The sequence below is a fragment of the Medicago sativa genome, chromosome 1 (genome assembly GCF_051527215.1).
Source record: "Medicago sativa cultivar Bolivia chromosome 1, Bolivia_mono, whole genome shotgun sequence".
Lineage (NCBI taxonomy): Eukaryota > Viridiplantae > Streptophyta > Magnoliopsida > Fabales > Fabaceae > Medicago > Medicago sativa.
This window is the reverse complement of record NC_140749.1, coordinates 72845534-72865920: the sequence shown is the minus strand read 5'-3', so window position 1 is coordinate 72865920 and position 20387 is coordinate 72845534. Positions and strand designations below refer to the sequence as shown.

Sequence of the window (20387 nt, the reverse complement as noted above, 5' to 3'; positions counted from 1 at the left end):
ATGTACAAGTAAGGTCAAATCATTGACATAAAATAACTAACAACAGTTCGATCAAAAACGAGTTAAGTCGCACAATAGTTAATCTGATTCAGAAGAAAGCTCAAACATTTGTCAGAAGAGTAAGGTTAACAACACTCTCTTTTGAACACCCTCCTTAATACTCACTCTTTTATTGGTTTAAATCATTGTGGGTCTACACTTTGAAAATCGAACCCCCACAAAGTGGTGGGACATACATTGATTTCATCCAATAAATAAATAAGTGTTAACCACAGTTCGAGTAATCGCGAAGGGTCGCTATAGTTCATCTGATTCATAAAAAAAGGTTTAACCTAGGTTATAAAATGATATGACCATATTTTAATGAGTAAACTACACTCTTATGCCATGAAAGAAGCTTGAATTACACTTCACTCCCCTCTCATGTTAAATATACACTCCCCCCATATTAGAAAACATTTCGCATTTAAAATGTATTCTATGTTCTAAGTTATAAAATTAATAACAAAATATTTAAATTTAATCATCATTGACAATTAAATTACAAAGAAATGAATTATTTTTTCTTCTTAAATGGTGTTTTCAAATTTGTAGATATTGTAAAAATATTTATTTATGTTAAAATAGATTAAAGTGTAGTGCATTTAATTATTAAGGGAGGGGATTGTAATTCAAACATCTCATGGGGGTATAAGTTTTGTTTTTCAACAGAGAAAAGTGTATATTTTAACTCAAGAGTGGAGAAGAGTGTAATTCAAACTTCTTTTAGAGGATGAGAGTGTAATTTGTTCTATTTTAATTGATCGCATGTTGAGTTTCATTTTGGGTTATATGATGCAGAAGAAAGGTTAAACTTTTGTCAAAAAATAAAATCACAATTTAACTAATAAAAAGTTAAAGCTCATTATAGTTCGTTTGATCCATACGAACGAATCATTATATTTCATTCATCTGATAAAAAGTTAAGTCTCACTGTTGTTATATCCGCAATTTGGTAGAAAGGTCGAACCTTTGTCGGCGAATGGAAAAACCATCGTTCGGCTAATTAAAGGATATAATCATTGTAGTATGACTTAATCGTGAGACTCCATTAATTATAAGAACACTATTCTTAAAGAATCCTTAGTTAAGGTTCATTGTGAAGTGGTATAACATTAAAGCGTAAAGATCGTTATGTGGGTATACTAATGATCACGTCTCACGGATCATGGTCTAATTTGATTCTCTCCGGTTTTAATTTCGATGGTCTAATTTGACTTATTCAAAACAAAACAAAAAGTATATTTAAAAAAAATTAAAATTAAACTTATTGAATTAATTATTTCATAGTTAAAATTTAAATTAAATTACGATGCTAAAAGATAAAAAGTGATAACTAGTTAAACATTATTTAATAATTTGGATCCTAAGATAATTTGGTTATATTTCTCTATGATAAATAGAAAATAAATTTTAGAAAATAAAAATCAGTGTAAAATAAAATTAACAAGGGAGCGACACATGTACATAAAATATAAATACTCGATTACTTTTTATTGAAAATATAAAAAATGTAAATTAACAAAAGAAACTAAAAGTATAACAAAATTTGTATATTTAATATAAAATACACAAGTTCCGATTCAATTTTACTAATTCAAACTTCTTCATATATGCAAGTTTAACATGTGCAAACTTGTACATGGTAAAAAAAAAATCCATATAACAAAAATCAAGTTCTATGATTTTAGAAATTTAGTTATTTTAAAATATATTTTTTAACAAAAAGGTGTTTTAAATTCATTAATTGCATAACGTTTATACCAATATCTTTTTTATTCTTATCAAAGAAAATAATTTTTAGACTAATATATTCTATCTTAGGAAAATATAATGTTTATTTTTTTTTAAATATATAACGTTAGTTTTTTGACATGATGAATAAACATTTTATATTTAAAAAAAAAGGATTTTGTGAATTTGTGAGAGAAGAAGAACCGAGATTGAAAAAACACTAAGACATAGTGTAAAAAAAATTCTAAAAAAATGGTGTAAAAAAATTTGCAGAAAAAGAAGAGATGAAACAAAAAAAAAAAAGTAAAGAAAATAAAATAAAATAAAATATGCTTAAACAATTGAAACGAGGCAACGAAAGATTTCATTAGATTTTTTGATTTAAAACATAAAAACTCATTAATTGAATGTGGGGTGAATATGTAAATAACAAAAATATATTCAAAATACGTAAAATGTAATTATATGTTTGACTTTATTTAATGTAGTTTATACTGTTCATTTTAATTGGTCTACGTCAGCAGAGGGTATTTACCCACTAATTTGGAGATGGTAATCTAGAAAAAACCGCTTAGATTTGTCAGTTCAACTAGAAACTACACTTGTGTTTGATCTAACTAATCTTGAAAACTCTTATATCACAAAACTAACAATAAAATTGAAAAATTTGACGAAGACGGTTGGGACAGTTCCATAGTTAGACTGTGTGTAACTTCTCTCCTTAAAAAAAAAATATATATCAATACGACATCGTTTTGGAGTCTCTATTTGAGGGAAAAGTAAGAAAGAAAGAAAAAAATGACAACAAAACGACATCATTTTGATTTAGTGTTTTCCTTCGGGCACAAACTCTCTAGCCTGAAACTCTCATTTGAGGGTGCACACTCGCAACCATATAGACCTTCACGACATGGAACATCTCCTTCATCACGACACCAGTTCACGGTACCCGCAACCGTAGACCGTTTTACTGCATCTGCCAAAATTAACTTCATTAAGCTTCTTTCAACACAACACTTCTTCTCCGACATTTTCTCGCTACAACTGTTATTGATCTTCAATGTGGATGTCTACCAATCCTCCACAGGTGTTTTTTTTACTCTCCTATTTTTGTGTTTATGATTTGTTTCTAATTCTTTTTCTATTTTGTACCCAAATACCTATGACCTTCACCATGATCAATAGTTCTGATTTGTTTTCGTTTGTTTTAATCTTTCTTGGTATGATAAATTGCTTTGCGCGTTTTCCCTTTTTACATTGTTTTTCACTACATGGTTTTTAATTTGTTTTCCTATTGTTTTGACCTTTTAGGAACACCTACCTTGGTGTTTTGTTGAGTCTCCAGTGAGCAAGTCCAGAAGTTTTTGCTTAGCTGCACTTGTTTGTTTGGATAAACTGAAAGATTTGGTTTTTCTAAAGTGAATAGTTAATAAAGTAATACAAAATCAACAATTTGTTGCTATGTATAAACCAATTTAATTAATTTGGTTTGAATTATCAACTTACCAATTAAACTAATTATTTTTCAAGTGAATTTGATCCCAGGAGATTAAAGGGTTATAACTCAAGGCTTAGAGGACTCTAACAGAGGTGTGTACGGATTATCCACCAACAAATTTTTCGTATTGACAAGAATTACTCACGCCTTTGCAGAATATAAACCAACTTACCAATTAAATTAACCTCTGTTGAAGGATTATCATTCTGATTTGCACGTTTAGATTGCATGACTTTGGCTAAACAAGGTGCGCACACATACATTTGAAAATAATAAAAAATTTAATTTGCACTAATTGATGACAAGCAATTACTTGTTCGTCTTTTGCTCAAGCATACATATGTTTGTGATTTCAGTTTCCAAATCCACATTTCTGGCACAAAAAGGTAGGAGTAAGAGGAATAACCGTAAATAAACGAAGAGTGTTATTTGAACAACCACTTCTTTGACAACTTATAAGACAATCATAGATTTCCAAAGAAAATTAGTTATTGACACGAAAACCAAAACAATAGAGAGATAAAGTCAAAACATAATGTGAGTATGAGAGAGAAAATTGTCACAAATTAATTGTACAAATATCATTTCTCTGAATAAAAGGCAAATACAACCATGAGCGCAATACAACCAAGGACAGCAGGCTGAAGACAGGGAGCTCTAAACTCAGGAGAGTTCAGCAGAAAATGAAGGGTAACTGATACTAAATTTAAGAAAATGAGAATCATACTGCTTGCAATTAATGATAACCAATTTATAAAAAATAAAAAATAAATAAATAAAAAGAGAGACAATATATGAAGGAAAATACATCTATAGAACATAATTTCTACGTTGAGGTATTTAACATACACATCAAATGTACAATATTTTTGTTGTCATCCCTAAATTTGCTACCTACCCATATCATCCCCACTAATACCCAATAGAGCCAATTAGAAAACTCTCTTCATCTTGCAGACACAAAATTCACGAGTCCTGGTCACGTCCACTGAAAGTATGTTCCAGCTAGATGTAATTCAAAAAATAAAATTAGTCACAAATTTTAACACCACAAAATCTATTCAAGCAGGTTTGAATAATGCTACTAAATTTGGTTATCATTGAGTTTAGAATATACAATTCTCATACAATGCTATTGATCAAAGCAAGCACCCGACTAGATTCAATCAGAAGTGTTTAACTCAATCAGAAGAAAACCTGCAAAATGATCAAAGAAAAAATAAGGATAACAAGGAGAGTGTATATATGCATTCCATACAAATTCTTCAAAAGTTGTTTGTGATGCCAATGATCATCATTTAAGCATTGGCAAAACATGCAAAAATATTTTCCTACAGATTGAAAGAAAGTTTAGGCTTCATAATCGCACTATATTTCTCATAATCTAAGCTGCAGAGAAATGGCTTAAAGCCTTCTCAATTTGGGGAGCAACATAGGCATCAATAAAAAAGATTGCAGAGTAGTATTTAACTAAGGTCTTCCTTCCCTGTTCCAGTTGGTAGTGGAAAAAGAAAGAAAGAAAAAATGCAGGAAGGTAGGTCGTGAAAGCATTATATTCGTAGCTAAGCAGAGTTCAAGATGCTATACCACCATCAACGAAAGCGCCATTTGCAATCACCTCCCATGAATTACTCTGTAATGTAGGGCTAAGTCATCTGTTCTCTTCCATATATAAGCCCGCACTGTGGCTAAACTCATTTCTGGAGACAATATCTGGAAATCAAAATTAAAAAACTTGGCTATGTTAGATATATTAAAATATAACATCTCAATATTATCTTAATTATATCATGATCTGTTCATCTCATCACATCAAGTAGTTGAATAAATTTTCTGCCAAGTATTATTCCTGTTGAATAAGAGCACATTTTTAAGCTGATCATTTCAAGGCACCGTGTGTATAAACTGGTATAAGGTATATAAACTGGTTTTCAGGATAATTAGACCAAAACACTTTCAAAGCTGTTGACCACGACTTCTTCAAGTAATTCTGTGACGTGGATATTAGAAGCTGATAAAAGTTGTAGCTTTAAAACATCAAAGGAAGTAGGTTGAATGGAATTATGTCTTTAAATTTTAATAACTTGCAGGAAACAACAGTGTGGTAACCAAAAATCTCCATAAGATAAGTGAACAGATTCTAAAATGCATACGCATAAATTGAAAGAAGGCCAACTATAAATACATAAGCATGAACTTGCTCAATCTTGGCATCATTTAAAAAACTAAATACATACAGTGTCATAAGACTATCTTTTGATAAGAACATATAACTTGCCTGATTGTTGCACAATATTTCAATAGAAGGTCTAACTTTTTGCCAAGGCCTAATGCCAGATCGGAAAGATCCATCCCCAACTGTTTGGTGCTGTAGCTGTGATCCAGCAATACCAGGGGGAAAACTACCATCAGCATTGACACTATCCAAAGGTTTGTCAAGCACCAACTTTTCTATAACATAATTAATAACCTAGACCAAAAAAAAAATTGAGTTCATCATTAATAAATGCATCATTGAGCTGGGAAAATTTAGCCTATAAAATTTATCCATAAACAAAGCAATGAATCCTTTTGGAAAGTATGATCATGGTCAACTACACAGCACAGAGCAAAGAACTATAAATCCATGAATATAACTCTCTGGTGACAGGCGACCGAAGCAATTAACCAAAATATATTGAAGTTTTTTATCAACAGAATAGAACTGAAAATCCTACAACTATGTTATCAAATATATATGTCTTCACTGCACTTTATCACAGTCAATAAATTCGAACACTAATTTTTTGTTTTCCCGCTCACAGCCTTCCTCGGTCCTTCCCACATAAGCCATTTTGATGATAACAGATATAGCAAGAAATGCCAACATGAGACCTCAGAATAAACTGTCTAAAATGACAAAATGGAAAAACTATAGTAACCTCAACTGTTGCGAAATCTATTTCAGTAAATGACCAAAATTAATCCATAACTTTGAGCATATAATACAAAGTGGGCTAGTGTAAAACGACTTCTAACGGGCGAATATGTCCAACACTTATAATGAGAGGGGTGGAAAGAAAAGCTATGCAGGAGAGAACAAAAAGAAAATGCTGTGGGATGAAAATGACAATAGATGGAAGAGGGAGGGCGAGAACGGCAAGTCAAGATTGCAATCTTAAATTCCAAATCTAAGTCTAGGCATAACCATAATTTCATCCGAATAACCCAAACATGTACAAATTGTATAACCAAAATTAGATATCTGAGTAACCATAATTTCAAAGTCAAACTATAATAATAATTTCATAACCCAAAATTATAATAAGCATCTAAATTGTCCAGATATGAAAATTCCATAATTCCAATATTCCCATATCAAGATATTTTTATCTCATTGGCATACTTGACGAAAAAGAGGAACCCAAAATTATTATAATACCCTAATTTCATATTTTTGTCTAAATTGTCCTGTATTGAAAACATCCAAGATTTGGCATCTTTGACATAGGTGGAAAACGCCAATAACAACACTTAGAGGGATAATTATTGGTGAAATAATATTTGGAGGTTAAATATTTATCCGTTGGGCTGCTTCAGTTGTGGAGGTAAACATATATTTCAGTTGTCTTAGTCAGAAAGATAACAATAAACTATTAGAAAAACACTCTCATCAGTTAGTTCCTGACAGAGAAATCTGAAACATGGGCTCTCCACCGTGCAAGTTGAGGCTTGCCAGCATACGCAACTGAGAACTCTACGTTCTTTTCCATATGCCACGATAAATTAAACAAAGTTGTTGTGACACCAACTTAGAGATATGGCCAAAGTAGTTATTGTAATGTTTAGAGTCGTTACCTTGCAAGCCGGTTTTGTGGGGTTGAGTTAGGTTCAACCTATAGATTCTAAGATAGTATCAAAACCTAATCTAAATCTGTTATTTGGTAACATGCATTTGTTGAAGGAGCTTCTTTTCCCACCCCCAAAGTCACTTCGGAAGTATATTTCCAGAAGAAAAAAAAAAATACACAGTTTTTATGTCGTTTGGAAGTATACTTTTGGACAAAAACAGTTTTTTCCGTCTGAAAGTATGCCTCCGAAAGATCGGGTCTGTTATTTGGAAACATGTATTTGTCCAAGGAGCTTCTTTTCCCACCCCCAAAGTCACTTCAGAAGTATACTTCCGGAAAGAAAAGAAAAAAATACAGTTTTTATGTCGTTTGGAAGTATACTTTTGGACAAAAACAGTTTTTTCCGTCTGAAAGTATACCTCCGGACAGATCAGGTGTGTGGTTTTTTGGAAACCTGGGGTTGGAAAAAGAAGCTCTCTTTGTCCGCGCTCTCGATATTCGGTGCTAGGTGTGAAAAGTGGTGTTATCAGCATTTCTGATGGCGGATAGCCGAAAATCCGCCGAATAAACAGGCCATTGCAGCCTATGGCGCCGCCATGGCGGACATTCCTTCACAAATTGCCTATGAAGGTTGCCCAAATTCTGACATGGCTGGCCTTTAACAACACCGGATGTTATCAGGCAACCTGTACTTTTCCTCCATGCTCCAAATGTCCAGCCCTAAACATGAGAGTCCTGGACGTGAGGACGTGTATCAAGATCTCAAACCTACCAAAGATATTGACGAAGTCCTTATGAGACTTGGACAGTCCTTGTCTTACATACCGGATTTGTATGGTTGAGTTAAGCTCAACTCAATAGCCAGCTTTATATAGATAAAATAGATTTATCAGCAAGTTAATGGTAATGTCTTCAATTTGATGTCAAAAGCAATTAATTCAAAGAAAAAGGATCAGCACATTGTTCTCTTGCTACAGAACATTTTCTTTTCATATAGAAATGAAGAAAATTTCAAAAGAACACTGGAAAAGCACATGAAACTATTATTTACCATTTGTCAATATGAAATATTAAAACTTACCTTCTGAATTTTTAATATACGTGGAGCACTTAGCTTCCCTTGAGTATGGATCTGAACATTAGAGCCTTCACAAGGATATAAATAGAAACTGCATCTGCAAAGGGTGAGATAAAAATATCTATATTAGAGATAACAGAATATAACTGACCCAAGATTAATAATCAGAGGTTGCCAGAAATATAAAATTACAACTGTGGTAAGAAACTCAAACCATAAGTATTCTTCCATTTTTTTCCCAGTGTAAAAAAGTAAGAAAATAAATTCATCATTTAGGAGAGCAAAAAATGATGAAAGATGCTGTAAGAACTACATAAACCAAACGACAAATGCCACTTGACTAGTAGGAAGCACTCCAGTACAACTCAATAAAATAACAAGTTGATTTCCATCATAATTGCTATATTAAAGTGCCACCATATTTTTTTGGGAGGTGTATAGTGCACAATCATTATATAACTATCAAGAGTAAGTCAAGTTCTTACACAGAAGACTAGGAAAATAGGACCTTTAAAACATCGGAACATGCTGAATATGTTGCTTTCAGCCATAGTAATACGAAAATAAGATTGACGAAATATTCCGATCATGCTATGACAATAAATGCAAATTGCCATGACCCACAACGAGCAATCTTTCACTCTTGCTACTAAAAGCATGGGCTACATGCAACAATTTAGAGAGAACAATAAACATGAAGACAAAAAATTACTTGGAATTTTCTCTAGGAGGTAACCGATTACTCAATACACAGTCCAGACACCACCCGGGGATGTCTTTACCATCCTCAGTTCCATCTAAATCTGTAATCTTTTTCCTCCATGGACCTCCATGAGTTCCCTCGGTAATAATGGAAGGAGGGGAGACAATTGAGAATTCAAAAGGAGGATAAACCATAGTATCATTCTCAGAACTTCCATCAACCTCAATTCTTGAATGTGAAAGACTTCTAGTACCAATATCATTTTCAGATAATAATTCCCCATTAGCAGAAGCAGGAGTTCCCATCCTTTGCTTTTGCTTTCTCAACCAATGAGCCAAGAGTCCTTTAAGTGTTTCTCGAGCCAAGTTAATCTGTAGAGTAAAAGGAAGAGTCGTTAGCTGCTTCCGTATTTCATTTATATGTATGTTTGTCTTTGTACATGCATGTATGTATAAGCATGGATTTTGGTGTGCAATAATTTTCAAAATGCTGCCTCCGACGTAATAAAACTGTAGAAGCATATAATAGAGTACCTTGACAGAAATATGACTTTTAAATAAATACAATCATATCAGTGATTATAGCAACATGGCATCATTGGGATTGAACAAGAACAAAGTAAAATTAGATAAGGTCAATATGTTTCACTGACGGTAATGGATCCCAAGATGAATGATGTAAACAGATAAATGAACTGGACATTGTAAATTTATTATTCATTAGTAACTTGCAAAACAAAAGGAGAATGAACAATGTTTAGTATCTAAAGTGAGTATTATTTGTTACAGCCAATAATAACTAATGCTGTTGATGGGGGAAGGCTAAAACTCCACCATATAAACGCGCCACGGTGGCCTATGGCGCAGCCATGGTGAGCATCTGTTCACAAATTGCCTATGGCTGTTGTCCCAAAATCCGCCACGCCATGGGCCGCCATTTGACAACACTGATAATAACATACCGAAGACTTGAAAATAGGGAAAATATCAAAAGATAAGAAATACAAGAAAAAGGCATACAAATTGCTTATGAAAATACATTCACTTACCTTATCATCTTCAGGCTTGTCTACAATGTTAAGCTCTTGTGAATACATCTCTGCAGCAAAGCACTGGGGAGTGTCCAAATGCACAGACAAACTTCCAAGTCTAGTATCCACTGTGAACCATGCAGGAATGCTAACCTGAAGTGGTAGGAAAAGAAAATATAAACCAACCATAACAAAAAAATAAAATATATATAAAACAAGTGTCATTCAAAAAGCAAAAGAATTGATGATGACAAATACATGCAATCATACCATCTCAAATAGCTCTTCCTTTTTCTTGTCAAATGGTACCTATATAATCCACATGTAAAGTATTAGCTATTCTGAACTAACAAATGATATTGTCAGCTACAGTTGAACTTTGAAATAATAATAAGTGCAACTAAGGTTTTTTCCTTATCAAACAGGACTTCCGTGCAGATTAACAAGTGAAAGTAAAACCAATTCTCACCTTTCCATAATCTTCAATTGCAATACCTTTCGTGATTTCCCACAACTTCACTGAACCAGAAGTATCCTATAAAGAAGCCATTTATCAGCTCAGAAGATAATTATACAACAGAACATGTGACAATATTAACATACTTAGCATAGTAACACAAACACAAAGCACCATGATTACCTTAGTCAGCACATGCCTCTTGTTATTTAAAACTTCATGCTGTACTATTGCAGGGATGCCGGGAATAGTCAAGATAGGCTGTTTATATTCAGGAACCTATTGATAATATTTGAATGGCAACCAAAAGAAAAATTATTAGTGGCCCTGCTCCAGAACAGAAAGAATCTGTTGAAATAAAAAGATTCAGGGATATTATAGTGTTAATATTGTGAAAATAATATGCTGCCAACCCCTGTAATAAAGGGATGAAATCGGGGGAGGCTTGTTTGAATTGTTATCAGTTTAGATATTTTCCAGAGTTAAGATTATTAGGATTTGATTTATTAGAGATAAAGGCCAAGCTGTCTTAATATTGTTAGTATATCCCTGAATCTGTTACAAAAATGGACATGAAAACTACTGAGTGGCTTCAAGCTATGAAATCAGATATACTAACAATATTAAGACAGCTTGGCCTTTATCTCTAATATGATTTAATTTCCTTCTGTTTTATTTCCTTTCCTCTGCAATCCTAATGTATACTGTGTATTATCAAATCAAATAAGATTAATATATTATCTTCCTATTGTATCTGTTCTATGAACCTAATCAAATGAACATTTATATTTGGAGAGAAACTTCTTTGGAAGAGAGACAAATTAACAAATATATTTCACCTTTACATGTGCATATGCAACCAGCATGACGTATTCCCAGAGCAATACAACATTTAGCAGATGCAATAATAAAATTAATATTTTCGAGAAATAACCATAAATATAACATACAGGGGTAGATCCTTCTAGAGACACCCTCGCTCTTGAATATGACAAATTTCCAGCTATAAAAGAATTGCCTCTTTCAAAAATCTTTTGAGGGTTGCATGCTTCAGCAGGCCATCTGTGAACCGATGAGTCCGTTGATGCAACCCATATGCTATCGTCATGCAAAGCCAATTGAAGAATTGGTTGTTCCCCAGTGCTAAGCAAAACACTCTCTCTAGTATGCAAATCTGTCAAGTATAACTGGACAAACCAAATAATAGGTCAGAAGATGACCACACAGGTTAAACAGTAAAACAATACGTCACAGAAATTCAAGTCACAATAATTAAAATAGTCAATTTATTTTTAAAGAAAAATTGAACTCACAGAAGAGTCTCTACCACCACTATAAACATGACTAAACATTGAATTGCTAGCAAGAGCCCAAACAGAATCTGTATGAACCGCATACGAATGCACACAACGTTGCTGACCGAGATCCCAAAGCCTACAAGGAAAGGTGTGAAATTTGTCAAGCTTATAACAAACAATATAAAATACTATAACACCACACACCATCTTATTGTCAAAAAAAAAAAAATACACAACCTTAACATAGAGTCTGAAGATCCTGATAAACAAAACCTACAAAGATAAATGTTATAATTATCTCAGCTGATGTAGGAAGAAAAAAGTATTACTTAATTCAACCTAACATAACTTATGAAATGATAATATGTATATGCAACGATAAAGAAAACCAGACAGCATTCCGTTCAGTATACTATTGCCGATCAAATAGAAACTCTTGGAACATTGGCAATTAAAATATTAAGCGTTAGTAATCATCATTTTAATCCTAAGTCTAAAGACAAGCATAGTCAATTCAGTAATTCAGTCCTCACAAAAGTATACTATTCCATTTTGTTCCAAAATAAAATTCAGTATACTATTACCCATTAAATAGATACCCACTGAAACATGGCCTATGAAATATTCAGTCTTAGTAATCAGCATTTTCATCCTCTACGTCCATAGATACAAGTACCATCAATTCAGTGATTCAGTCCTTACAAGAATTTTGTCATCAAATGTCCCCTCAATAATGCCATTATTTTGGTTACCATAATATAACTTAGAAGGCTGTCTGAAAGGCAATGACATGACAAGCAGATACTGGACTAGTCTTCAAATATAAGTTAACAAAAGGACCAAAATGATTACACTTTCAATTATAGAGACTAAATGACGAAAAAAATATTGAGTGCTAAAATGATGATGCTTGTATTGTATTTTCGGAGGATGAAAATAGGGGTTTATACTGCATGCTATTTATGCTGTAGTTATTTATATTTTGTGGCAATAACTAGAAATGCCAAAGGAAAAAGACAAAAGAAAGAGATAGGTGTAGGTCATAAATACGTTCTAACTCTAATGTTTGTAAAGAGTAACTTGTCTAAAGTAATAAATAAATAAATAAATAAACAACCGTTTGTTACTTTTACGCTTGCAACAGTATTCTATTGTGAGACCAACAAGGGCGAACCTGTTCAAACAGGGTGTTGCAATAGCCACACCAGCCCAGGCCAAATTTTTAATTTTTTTTATGTCCACTCCAGTCAACCCGGCCCATCAGTATTACACACACCTTCTCTCTTGATTTTTCTCAAAACACAGTAAAATTTACCTCACACCCTAACAATTATACCAATACGCCTACAAATTATTAAAAAAAAAATACCAATTTTAACCATTTTCAAGATGATGCCCATTCAGCCATCGCTCATCAATTTCAATTGGCACTTGTGGCTTGTGCTAAGACTCATACAAATGTTGGTGGTTTTTTTGGCCAGGTCAATATGGTTGTCAATTTAATTTGATCATCTAATTTTGGTTGCTACAACTATTTTTAATATAATTTCTTATTAAATTTAGTATTTTTTAATTATTTGACAAAAAAATTTAGCCTCGCTAATATTGTGAGTCCAGGTCCGCCCCTGGAGACCAACATACTCAAACTCAAAGCCACCGAACATGGTTTTCAATGTTCACTTGTTTTGATTTTTTATTTATATTTTCATATGGGTTAACATGGTTTCTCACCACTGACCAAAAAACTCCTTATGTAAACAAACAAAAAAAAAAATCATTTGGTTTGTCTTGGGAATCTTCAGGTGGCCATTTCTTTTGCTTTGTTTTTATTTTTTTTCTTCTGGTGTGCAGGTTCATTGGGTGCTGTTTAGGTGCTAGCAACCTGTGGTTTGTGCATTTCCCCTAGTTTTCGTTATATATATATATATATATATATATATATATATATATATATATATATATACACACACACTTGTGTGTGTGTGTGTGTTGTGTGTAAAGTTTGTAAACTAAAAATGTAAGACCACTGAACAAACCTGCCAGTAGAATCCAGAAGCAAAGCCCTAATGTTATCTGTATGCCCTTTTAGCTTCATAGTTTTTGATCCAGATCTTGGATCCCAAACACGTACAACCTAGAAAAGTGAAAAAATTAAAAGCAAAAATAAATCATGCTAATGGTAGAGACAACAATCCATAATCAAGCTAGCGCAAATAAATATAAACTAAATGCCCCTTAAAATTCTAAGGTGATAATAGAAGCCACAGACAGTTAGAACATAGACATGAACATGGATGTCGCGTAGTACCTTTTCTGTACCACCAGAAACAAGAAGTGTTCCACCTTCATTCATTGCCAATGCATAAACAGATTCCTTATGGCCTTTGGCAGTAACCGGAATGTATACTTCAGTTTGAGCTTGCATCGATATACTGTTGCTAGAGCCAATGGTACGCAAGCTAGTCAGTGGCAATGAGTTGCCAGAACTATTGACAAAATTTGAAGTATCATCGTCCATAGCCTCATTGCACTTTGCAGCTGAAGCAAGTGCAGCTTCAATATCCCATATAAAAACCTCCCCGCCAAGGCCACCCGAGGCAACAATATTGCTCTATTAATTCACGACACTATTAAAGGATCAGAAAATGGATTTGATAAGATTCAAACTTTAAATCGAATCAAACAATCTATCAGATTCAATGATGAACATGGAAAATATATGAATGGAATTTTTTTTTTTTTTTTTTGAAGAAGCAAAACTAGCCCACCCAAATTGGCACCGAGGAGAATCGAACATGAGACCTTGAGGAGGAGCATACTCCAAGGTACCAAGCCAACACCACCAGGCCAACCCAAGTTTGGGTTGAACGAAATTTTCTTGATGCACTTAAAAAAGAAGAATGGGAAGTTCCAACAACATTACATTCTTTTCAGCTGCTGCAAGGCAAGTAACATAATCTGAGTGTTGGCAGAGCGTCCTAGTACATGTTCCCGTGGACAAAGCATTCCATGTCTGGCACAAACATACATCAGCCAAAAACGGATAACAATCATATCAGTACTGCTTTCACATTAGAAGAACAGAGATTGATTACAACAAATTAACAATTAACCAACCTTAAGGGTTGTATCTGAAGAACAAGAAACAAGTGTACTATCACCCACAAGAACCGCATCATTTACCTGTTCAAAAAACACTTTAATATATGTAACAATACCTTACGCTGTTATTCAATGCATGTATCATAAATTATGATGTTAGTTGGTATAAAAAAAAACTCGTATTAAAAAGCATAGTTAGTTGTCACAAGGTAAGTTTCAAAATTGACTCAATGCTGACAGCAAATGAGATATTTGGTATGATCATGGTGAGATAGTTCAATTTTTCCACTAATCTCATATATTTGTTTGGCTTACATATGACTCCCCTTGAGTTAGTAGAAGTTTCACGTTGGGTCCATACTAGTATCAATTGGTTTACAATCAAGCTTCTTCGTCTCTTCCAAGATATAGAGAACATATTTTCACAGAGAAATAGGAACGGTTGCATGCGACTGAGTAACTTCAATCCCAAGAAAATAACAGAATCGAGCCAGAAACAATTTTGCTACGATCTTGCACAAAAAAGGGATCTTGTGCGCGATTCAAATCGGAGGGGGTGAGTAGGACCGCTAAATTGTAAGATTTTACAATTTAAATCTAGATCTTGATAACCTTGCTTATAAGGCTTCAACAGTCCTCCCTTTACAAGCATGTTTTCTAGGGTTGAGTTAAGCCTTGAGCCCAAATTATATTGCTGAGAGCCTGAGACAAGATCCATATTTTTCCACGCTTCATATGTCCAATCTTGGACGTGTGGGGGGAGTTGATATCCTTGTTATTCAACCCACATTATCTTATATTTCATATGTCCAATCTTGAGTGTGGGGTGTGTTGAGAGTTCCACAGACTGTACTCCTGTAGAGATGGCCTAGGGAGTGCTTACAAGCTTCGATAGACCTCGTCTTACAAGTCGTTTTATGGGATTGAGAGTCCTTAAACCCAAATTCCAAGAACTCCCAACATATATGAATATATCAACTGAAATTATAACAACTCCAGACTACCTCCGATAAAAGACTAGAAGTAGGAAAATAATATTCATCTCAATCGCGCTTCACATACAGGGTCCATCTGATGTATGCTAGGCTCCCAAGAATGTTATATAATGTGCACATAGCATAGTGAATAGCTTTCCCGTGCTGCATCATATATATCTTCTAACTTGACCATCAAAGTTGGTAATTAAGCAATAAAATTACTAGATATTTAACTTGAAATTCACTTACCAATCTATCTTAGGAAATTGATGGAGACTATAGGGGGTAGGGGGGAGGTAGTGTGGCTAAAGCATCACCACTAACCTTAGAAAATAATCACTGTCGTGTTCATGAGGTAATTCTTAATAAACCATAGGTCACCAGACACAGTTACAGTGAGTGTTAAAATTTTGATTAGATAGATGAGGATTACCCAATCTGAGTGAGATTCAAAGGTCGCAGAGCATGTCGCTGCATCCACATCCAGTGCCCACCTTTTTAGCTTGCCATCACGGCTTCCGGTGAAAAGATAATCAGACCCATCAGATGCTGCAGACTTAAGTACAGCCAAGCAATTTATGCTTGCACAATGCTGCGGAAAAAAAAACTATTGAGTCAATATAGATAGATAAACTGAGAAAATTTTCAACTTTCAACTAAAACCAGCAGAAGTAGCATATATTACATGTATTTTTAGAAGAAAAATGCCAATAAGGAGAATAGTGATAGTAGAAAAATGGTAACAGGTACCAAAGTGTATAGTAGAAAAACTATTTATGAAGCTTTGATTGTATATAAAGTTCTTTTTTCTTACTGGATTGTTTATTAGGTTAAATAGTGATAAATATTAACAATGAGGAGGAAAGTAAATACGCCGCCAAATGATCTAATGTTGAAAGAAAAAAAAGAGAGAACAATATGAATACAACTTTATTAACTACAACAACGACACAAACAGCCAATCAGTAGGATTAAAAGAAGTGTTTTTTATATTGTATTAAAAAGTGATTATTGATTTTTGAGATGTTTATGTGAAGTATAAGCTAATTTGTGTTTGTTCAAAATTATAAAAATGACTTTTTTAACATTTTCTCTCATCTATCATACTCATAATAATCAGTATTGTATGAGTATATCAGTTTATGTAGCTTTTTGTTTGCCTTTCTTTTCTGCCTTTCTGGAATGTTCTAAAGTTAGTTTACAGGTGTCTAGAATATTCTGCCAGTGTGGCAGTTTCAGGTAGAAGCAGTTCACTTCACACTCGTCTGAAATTTAGTTACAGGGGTATAGGTTGACTCCTTGGTTGGTGTAGGATAAGAACCCTATATAAGTTCTTGTACACTGAGTTTTACACTCAAGAGATCACAATTCTCTCCTCTCTTTTCTATGGTATCATAGAGTTCTGGTTCTGAACCATGATCGAATACTGTCAAAGCTCTACACAGGCCAAACCTCAGGTTCATCCTTCATCTTTGCCTTCAGATCCAAGCTCTACACAAGCTAATCTAGTTTCTACACCGAATTCGGATGGTTCTGATTCTATTTTCTGTAACTTGGGCTCTGGAGGTGGTTTTTGTGGTCATGGAGGCAGACGTCGCGGCTGTGGCAGGTTTGGTAATATTCAATGCCAGGTGTGCTTTCGCTTTGGTCACATTGCTTCAATGGGTTATCGTCGATTCAATCAGCAGTATCAAGCCCCTGTTCCTGCTGATTTCCAAATGTACCAAGGCTATTCTCAAGGCTCTCCCTCTCAAGGTAATTTTTCTCCTGATGGTTTTGCAAACAGATGGATGTGCCCTCCAAACCAGCCTAGGCCTCCCTTTGCCATTCAACGAAATGCCTTGCTCACCAATTCTACACCATTTTCTAGCTCAGCTTGGTTCCCTGACTCGGGTGCCTCCTTTCCATGTCACAAACAACTCCCAAAGTATCCAACAGTGTGTTCCCTTTGAAGGTCCAGATCAGATCTTCATAGGGAATGGACAAGATTTGAAAATTCATTCCCCTGGCTCTTCTCGGTTTAACTCACCTTCCCAGTCTATTACGTCTCATTTTCTGCATAACTTTCTGCATGTTCCATCCATTACTAAGAATTTGATCAGTGTCAGCAAATTTGATAAAGAACTAAGAATTTGATCAATGTCAGCAAATTTGCTAAAGACAATAGTGTTTTCTTTGAATTTCACCCTGACTTTTGTGTTGTTAAATCTCAGGTTAACAATGAAGTTCTCCTTTATGGAAGTGTAGGACAGGATGGTCTCTATAAGAGTTTCTCAATTTCACTCCTCTCTTTTCTGTTAAGTATATTTCTCAGAAGAAGTTACTCAACAATTTTGCATTATACCCATATTACAATTTATTTTGTCTGATTCAGATTTTTCTTTTCTTTATTAAAATTGATTCAGATAACTTTTAAAAGCTTAAAAACAAGTTAAAATTCTTAAAAGTGGTTTTTCTTTTTCAAAAGGTGGTTTTTTTCATGAAATTTTTTTGAAACAACCAGGTTCTCAATCTCATCCAGTTCACAAGTTTGGGGCACATGTCAAAGAAAAGGTCTATATGGGGGTAAAGAAGCAGGTTATAACAAAAATGAAACTTGGCCATTTTTCTGGAATAGATAGAACAAAGAAATAATGAGTTACCTTTGTGTCATCAGCATCATTCAACACATATGTCAACCTCTTCTCCTTACGCGGGCGAGTTGAATTATTTAGGTTCCCTACACTACCCACCTTGTGCATTGCCGAAACTGTGGCAGATAATAAATGATAAATCACATAGCACATATATCCAGGAGTAAATTAAAGAAAATGAAAAAGGTGACATACTATAACTAACAATTTGCTCCAACTACACGAGTCAGCCCACATAACATAAAATATACAGATTATATTTGAAAATGGTCGGCATGATACAATGCAGATGTGGTAACCATAACGGAATACCTTGCTGCAGTGTACAAGTGTTGTAAGAGAAAATCTAGGTCCAACACCTTGGAGAGTCAAGCATGGACATTTTTATGCTCAACAATCAACCCTAAAACTTTTGATAATTATACCCTGAATTTTTAAAATATGTCTCAGGTAAACTTGTCAGACAAAACCCACTAACAAGATGTCAAACTGCAGAAGCAACGCTGCATCTCTGTACCAATCTAGGCACTTCTAGAACAACTGCAACAGCAACACTTGTGAAACACATGTCAACTATACCAATGCATTAGGCATAACCCATGCCCAACAGTTCTGAACTTAAAATAAATCTAGTAAATCTAATTCTTAACAAATACAGCAACAATTCATAGTACATCCAATATCCAATAAACCCAGTCCATCTAATTCTTTGCAAATTGCAATTGTAGTGATTTTGAGCAGTCCATGTAATGCAAAATCACAAAAATGATACTAATGCTCCTTTGAGCATATAGCTTATAAATTCATTGACAAAATAAGACTCCTTTGTAACCCTTTTTTTCCTCACGAGCTTATAGCTTATTTTTACTAGCTTGTAGCTTATTTTGATAAGCTAATTAAATTAGTTAAAAGCTTAAAAGGTATAGCTTATCATTTTTTTTCTCTCAATTTTACCCCGTAATCTTACTTGCAAAAAATTAAATACTAGTTAAAACTTATGTTTTTTTTTTCATGTCATTTCATATTTAAAAGCTAATTCTACAGAACACTACAAATATAATCAGCTAGCTTATCCGCTATAAGATATAAGCTATTCTCTATAAGCTCATCCGCGTAAACTAGCTTATCACTTATCCATTATTAAAAACCCATCCGTAGACAAAATTGAGCTCAGTAGGATCAATAACTTCACTGAAACGCAAGAAATGCAGCGAATGCAATGCAACCTCAAACAAAACAGCGGCATTATGTAGACAAAGCAAAAAATGGAAATCATAATTGGTAAATTGAGAGCTTAAATTACATTATCAGTTTTTTTTCCAATTCACATCCTTAATGTGGATTCAAACTCATCCGAAGCAATAGAGTATATAAAAACGTAAGAATTAAAATCAAATTCATAATAATAATATGAACCGTTACGAAAATTGATAACCTAATTATGAAAAGTATACATTAAGTGCTGACAAATAATTGAAAAAGAAGGTTCGAAATATAATATAAAATGAAGAAGTGCGAACCTCGATCAGTGGTGAATGTGTTACTCAGTTTGTTTTTTTTTTCTTCAAGTTTAGTGAAGGAGAAAGAAAGACAGTGAAAATGTATATTAAATTAGGATTATGATTTTGATTTTGACTGAGTTTGTTGTGATTTTCAATTGAGGATAAGATTGTCTTTTCACGCGCGATAGAAGCAAAGAGATCTGAATTGAATTACGCAGTTGTGTCTGTGTGCTAGCTGCTTTCTTCCTGATTTTACTGATTATTACGTGGTTCAATATCAATTTACCACATCTTCGTTTCATTGCATTGCATAAGGGATTAGGATTTGCTGCTGTAGCAAATTCACACAGTTTGCCGCAGTAGCAAATCTCAGCCATCAATCTATGATCTGACGGTCCCAGTTCACAGCACGGATTTCAACAATTTCACACAATGTCAGATCTTAACCGTTCACTTCAGATCAGACAGTGTAGAACAGCTACAGCGTGCAACTGCATGTAAATATT

General features: G+C 33.9%; 1 protein-coding gene and 1 long non-coding RNA gene across 6 annotated transcripts; one reads left to right on the top strand and one right to left on the bottom strand.

Annotated features, from left to right (window-relative positions):
• Positions 1-2721: 2721 nt before the first annotated feature.
• Positions 2722-3307, top strand: LOC146957165 (uncharacterized). The gene is made up of 2 exons (XR_015024983.1): positions 2722-2860; positions 3085-3307. It is a non-coding gene; the product is annotated as an uncharacterized LOC146957165 (long non-coding RNA).
• A 759-nt stretch (positions 3308-4066) lies between these two features.
• On the bottom strand, positions 4067-20000 carry LOC146957164 (uncharacterized). Of its 5 annotated transcripts, none has more exons than XR_015024981.1 (20): positions 18692-20000; positions 18389-18495; positions 16180-16338; positions 14785-14850; positions 14591-14680; positions 13976-14278; positions 13704-13801; positions 11905-11940; positions 11683-11803; positions 11320-11556; positions 10553-10648; positions 10382-10447; positions 10183-10221; positions 9931-10065; positions 8892-9253; positions 8183-8276; positions 5550-5741; positions 4859-4984; positions 4400-4468; positions 4067-4276 (listed from the first exon to the last, which is right to left on the bottom strand). XR_015024981.1 is itself a non-coding variant. In XM_085741151.1 (19 exons), exons 2-18 carry the CDS (start codon positions 18485-18487, stop codon positions 4886-4888), a joined length of 2292 nt encoding a protein of 763 aa, XP_085597277.1. In that variant the 5' UTR covers positions 18488-18495; positions 18692-20000; the 3' UTR covers positions 4067-4468; positions 4859-4885. The 5 variants fall into 5 exon arrangements, 2 of the variants coding, with proteins under 2 accessions (XP_085597277.1, XP_085597276.1); XR_015024982.1 differs by having other exon boundaries at positions 4389-4468; positions 19900-20000; XR_015024980.1 differs by having other exon boundaries at positions 19900-20000.
• Positions 20001-20387: the final 387 nt, after the last annotated feature.